At 63.9% G+C, this 5,620-nt stretch overlaps 1 protein-coding gene across 2 annotated transcripts in view; it reads right to left on the bottom strand.

Annotated features, from left to right (window-relative positions):
- The window catches only part of MACROD1 (MACRO domain containing 1), a 185,577-nt gene that overhangs the window by 68,812 nt on the left and 111,145 nt on the right, over nt 1-5,620 (bottom strand). Inside the window, exon 4 of one of the 2 annotated variants that reach the window (XM_006771632.2) lies at nt 2,189-2,448. The exons of the other annotated variant lie outside the window; for it this stretch is intronic. Coding sequence (XP_006771695.1) covers nt 2,204-2,448 — 245 coding nt within the window. The 3' untranslated portion in view covers nt 2,189-2,203. Of the gene's footprint in view, nt 1-2,188; nt 2,449-5,620 lie in introns of those variants that run through there. 2 annotated transcript variants of the gene reach the window in all.

Below are 5,620 nucleotides of genomic sequence, written 5' to 3'. Positions count from 1 at the left end.
GGAGGGGGGGGGGAAGCCAGAGCATTAATTAATAATAATAATAATAGCAATAGCACAGCAATAGTGTCTGCTGCCATTTGGGGAACTCCTGCCGTCTGTCTGCTGATAGGCATTTATGCGTATCATCTCGGGGATCCCTCTGAGCAGCTCTACGGATTGCGCAGTTGTTGCCCCGTTTTATTAGGCATTTATGCGTATCATCTCGGGGATCCCTCCGAGCAGCTCTACGGATTGCGCAGTTGTTGCACCGTTTTATTATCTTTTTAAAAAATATATATTTTATTGATTTTTTACAGAGAGGAAGGGAGAGGGATAGAGAGTTAGAAACATCGATGAGAGAGAAACATGGATCAGCTGCCTCCTGCACACCCCCCACCGGGGATGTGCCCGCACCCAAGGTACATGCCCTTGACCGGAACCGAACCTGGGACCCTTCAGTCCCCAGGCCGACGCTCTATCCACTGAGCCAAACCAGTTACGGCTGTTGCCCCATTTTAAAGATGCGGAAACTGAGGCTCTGTGAAGTTAAGACCTTCCCCCATATCCTTAAGGGGTTTGCTGGGTCTCTCTCAAGAGCTCCAGAACTTAAAAAAAAATCCTCACCTGAGGATGTGTTTAGAGAGAGGAAGGGGAGGAGGGGAGAGAGAGAGAAAGAAACAGCGTCGGTTGCCTCCTGGACACGCCTGATCAGGGGCCCAACCTACCTGGAGCGTGCGGGGCTCCAGGCGGCCCAGCCCGCGCCCTGCACCTGAGGATTCTAATGGGGGAGAGACAGCCAGGTTCTTAGGGCCCAGCAGCCCGCACACGCCTGTTGGGGTGGGAGTGAGGGCCGGGTCCCAGGCGGCTCTGACTCAGAGGGAAGCAGAGGCCGACTGGCCTTGCCCCGGTGTCTGAGCCGGGCCTCCTGGGCTCCAGCCTGGTTCTTGCCCCACCTCTGAGGCCTTCTCATTGTGGGGGCCTGGCCTTTCCCCTCGGTCCCCGTCCCTAACCCTTATCACTCAGCATTGCCAGGGCACAGTTTGATGTCCCCACCATGCGCTCCAGGGGTTTGGTCCCAGGTACTGTGCCCACTGCCTTGGGTGGGGGTTGACGTCATGGGTGCCACCCTCAGAGTACAGCTCCAGAGCCCTTGGCCACTGACCGAGCCCCCTCTAGGCCTCAGTTTCCTCATCTGTAACATGGGGCCAGGGCGCCAAGACAGGACGAAGTGGGCAGGACGGGGCGGTCCCTCCGGGGGAAGTAGCTCTGGGAAGATACCAGCGCTGGCAGCCCTCTGGATGCCCAGTGGGCACCTGGGTGGGTGCCTGGTCTGCAGACCAGGCAGGAGCTGCGGCGGAGGCAGGGGGCCCTGGCGGCTTGGACTGGCACCTCCTGTGGTGAGAGGCATGCGGCAGCCCCTGCTCCCCAGGGCCTGGCACTGATTGAATCTCCTCATTACAGGGCAGGGGGCACCTGCGTGGAACCCGCTTCGGCTCCCAGGCGGGCAGCAGAGCTGACGGCCGAGCAGGCTCACAGCTGCTTGCGTGGAAACTAAATGTGTCAGGTCTGACAGACGGCCACACGCCAGCACTAATGCAATTCCGGCGTGGGAGCGGCCTGGGCGCCGCCGGCGTGCACCCCGGCCCCGGGCCCAGACAGCACTCCCTCTGAGCTCAGGGTCCCTGTGAGCCTCGGTACAGTGCACGGGGCAGCAGGCGGAGGCTGGCGTCTCCCCACGCTCCCCATAGCCAAGTCCAGCAGACGGGCAGGGCTGGGGCTCGGACCCTCAGCGTTTCCTCCCAGCCTCACGGAACCCTAATTCATCCCAAACGATGGACAGAGTGCCTGGGGCCCCTGGTCTCACTCCCGGCCTGTCCCCCAGGGATCCTGGCACCTCACTGGGCTCCTCTGGATCGGGGGCCACGGCCACCCCATCCTGAGGTCCTGCCTGTCCCCCCCCCGCGGGGCTGCGAGAGGCAGTGGGAGACGCTCCAGGGCGGCTTGGTCCCTGGCACCGGGCTCGTGTTTGTGGCATTTCTGCTCCGAGGAGAGGCGGCGCTGCCCATGAGCTCGGTGGCGTCTCTGGCAGAGTTTGGGGGAGAAGCAGGGCAGGATCCTCACACCAGAGCCGATTCCTCCTTGGAGGGTGCCCTCACCCTCCTCCCTCAGGGCCAGGGCATGGATCTGGACAGGCCCCCCAGCCTCCATTCCAAACGGGGGACGCTCAGGTCCGGATCTTGAGGGGTGACGGGAAGCACACACGAATACTGTCTGCTAAGCTTTCTGAGCTGTGAGAATGGTTTTCTTCCCGTGGGAGGGGTTCGAGGCGGTGGCACAGAGTGGCAGGATGGGACAGGGTGGCACAGGACCCACACGCCTTCCCTGCTGCCCGGGCAGACATGGCTAATCGATCCCAGCACTCTCTCCTCTGAGCTGGGGGGGAAGCTGCCAGGCCCCCAGGCAGGTGTTCTGCAAAGGAAGAAGGGGGGGAGGGGGTAGGGGGGTCTCAGAGAGGCCAAGGGGCCACAGCCACCAGCCTCAGCGGTGGGGCCGGCACTGAAACCCAGTCCCCCCAGGGCTCCGTGGCTGTGGAAGCTGCTGGCCCAGGGGCTCTTTACCAGGAGGAGTTCTGCCCCGGCGCCAGGAGGGCCCCCACTAGAGCCCACTCAGCCCCCCGCCAGGCGCCGTGTGGCCAGGCTGCGCTCCCTCCCCGCCTGTTAACCTTTATGGGCTGCAACTGCCTGCGCTCAGCCTAGTAACAGCCGCTTACACTCTGGGCTCTTAACGGCAGCCGAGGGACGCGTGTGGACGTGGGGTGTGCGCTTCCCGCCAGCGTGCTGAGCCCACTGAGGGGGGTGTGGGGCCGGGAGAGGGTCGGTGTGCTGGCTCAGAGCTGCAGGAAGTCAGGGGCTGGGCTCGGGACCCCAGGATGGGCATGCAGGGGGCTGGGGGGCTCCCCTCTTCAGCTCCGGGGCTGCCTTTGCACAGCCTCATGCTTTGTGAGGAGGTAGCTCTGCCGGCTTCCAGGTTACCCTTTTAATTAAGCCAATTAATTAGTGCCTTTAATGAAGCAGATTAACCAGGCCAGGTTCTGCACATGTGGCTGTCACAGTCCATGGTTTCTTGCAGGTCAGGATTTGGAGGGGCTGCTTGGCCGGGCCTGCAGTCCTGGGGGGCTGCAGTGCCTGCTCCAGGAACAGGGGTGGGGTGGGGGGGCCTGCACAGAGGCAGCTGGCTCAGCCATGGCCAGGAGACTCAGGTTAGACGGGGGAAGGACTGCTTGGCGGCGGGGTTGGTAAGAGTTTTGTGAGGGGCGCTGCGGCCGCTTCCCCAGGAGAACGAGGGCGCTCAGCAAGGCCTGATCTTCGCTTCGGAAAGCACGCCGCCCTGTACTTCCACGTGGCCTTTCTTCCACCAAAAAGTGGGCCCTGGGCTCCTTGAAGGATCCCTCGCTCCTCTCTCCCCCTCGGCCCGGAGGCACCTGGCGTGCAGGCCCCAGCCGGCCGTGGCCCCAGAGGGTCTGTGCGCCAGGACAAGCCACCGCCCCTTCCCGGGTTTCCGCGTCTGTTCCCGGGGCGAGTGCTCTTGGCCGCCACCCCACCTGGCCAGCCCAGCCCCTTCCTGCCTGTTGTTCCTCATCCTCTTGCTTCTCCAGTGGCCACCCCTGCTCAGCCGTCACTTCCCAGCCAGCTTTTAAGGACATTTAGCGTCTCCTGTTAAAAACGACCACCCGGAACCTCCCTTTCCCCTCCAGCTGCTGCCCTGTCTCTCCTCCCCTTCACAGCCACATTTCTCAAAACGCTTGGTCCTCTCCCACTCGCCACTTCCCACCCCACTGCAGTCAGCTCCCACCCGCCTTTTCTTCCTTCTCCAGGCTGACGCCGTCTCCTCCAGGAAGCCCTCCTTGCTTCCCCAGCCTGGTCCAGAACTTGACCTTCACCGGGGCCAACCAGTGTGTCTTGAGAGTAGCCTTGGGCCCTAGTTGTCCCCTAATCTGCTGTGCCCAGGACAGGGCCAGGAGTGGAGGCCTGCCTGGAGGAGGCGCTCCTCTGGGGCTGGGGCAGGGGGAAGGGCAGTCACTAGCTTTGCCTCCAGTTTATCTTGAGAGGGACACGGTGGGGTGCGTGAGAGACAGGAATGGGGACAGGCACCACCATCACGCTCAGAGGCGCCTCTTTCAGTACCAGCTGGACGCAGCCCGGCTCTGGCGGGCGGAGTGGCTCTTCATTAGCGGGAACCACAGGGGACAGGCAATTTGCACAGGCCAGGAGGGCGGCGCGGGCGGAGGGGGTGCTGGAGAGTGGGCACCAGGGTCTGCTTGGCCCCATCCCACATGCCTCCCGCCAGGATGGCAGCGTCTCACCGTGTCCATTCCCGGCACTGGCACACGTGACATTCTCTGCCTAAGGTCTGTCTCCACCAGGCAGGGCCTCGCGCGCTTCTGTTCCCAAGGCCTGTGTGCCCACAGCGGCAACGGTCCGCCCGGGGCTGGCTGGGGCCGTGCTGTATGTTCCCTGCTCCTTGCCGCCTCGGCTTCCCCTCCCGCCCGTGGGCATCGGTCGGGGTACAGCTCTTAGCACCAGGCCTGGCTCAGGATGGTGGGGTGTGCTCTAGCCGGAGCAGGCAGGGCACAGCAGGGCGGGCAGCGGCCATGCTGGCTCCTGCTGACAGCCCGTGGGCAAGGCACTCAAGATACCCGGTCGATTCTCTGGGCCTCAGGCCTCCCATCCACAGAATGGGAGCACAGTTTGTGCTGGGCAGGAAGCTGTATTTGGGGAGGAGGGGAGAGGGGAGGAGACGGGGCTCAGGAGGCTCCCCCGAGCTCCCCCTAACATGCAGCCACGGCAGCTGAGACTGCAGTCGCTTTGCTCTCGGTCTCCGGGCCCTCCAGGCCCGGGCGCCCTGGCCCGTGTGGCGTTGCCAGGGGAGCGGCAGGTGAGCCGGGAGAGAGGCTGAGGGAGCTGGACCTCAGCCCAGGTCTGCAGGGTCCCCCAGACGTCCCCCTCACTGCTTCCTGTTCCCCACGCCCAAGCTCTGCCTCGTTGCCAGAAGGAACAGCCCCTCCCTCCCAGAGGAAATTCACACCCACAGCCCACTAAGCTGTCTGCAGGGAGGAGGAAGGGGAGGTGGGAGCAGCTGTGGGAACAGGATGTCTACCAGAGAACGGACAGACCGATGGAGACAGACAGAGCCCGGCTCTCCATCTGTAAGTGACAGCAAGGGGTCGGGGGCCGTCAGCCCCTCTCCCGCCCCCAGCCCAGCCCTCGGCGCCCAGAGGGAGGGGGCTGGATGGTGAGTCCCGTGTCTGGGTGGCAGCAGACGGGGCTGGTTGTGATGAAGATGCAGAGCCAACGGGTTGTTGGAGGGAGGGGCCCCCTGGCGGCCCTCCTGCTGGCAGCACTCCCCGGGGACAGCGGAGAACTCAGTGGAGGAGGAGTCCAGCCCTGGTGCGGGAGGGGGTCGTCTGAACCCCAGGCTGAAGGGGATCCGGGGAGGGGCCTGTCCCACCCCCTGGGAAGGTCCTTATCCATCACATCTACACCCCAGACTCCCTGCTCGGGCTGATCTCCCCCACAGGGTCACTGCCACACGGCCGGCCCCTCCTTCCCATCCTGGCTTTGCTGCCCAGCCCCCGCCTGTG

Source organism: Myotis davidii, unplaced genomic scaffold (assembly GCF_000327345.1).
Source record: "Myotis davidii unplaced genomic scaffold, ASM32734v1 scaffold425, whole genome shotgun sequence".
NCBI lineage: Eukaryota > Metazoa > Chordata > Mammalia > Chiroptera > Vespertilionidae > Myotis > Myotis davidii.
The sequence above is the reverse complement of the archived record's forward strand: the minus strand, read 5'-3'. Positions and strand labels throughout refer to the sequence as shown.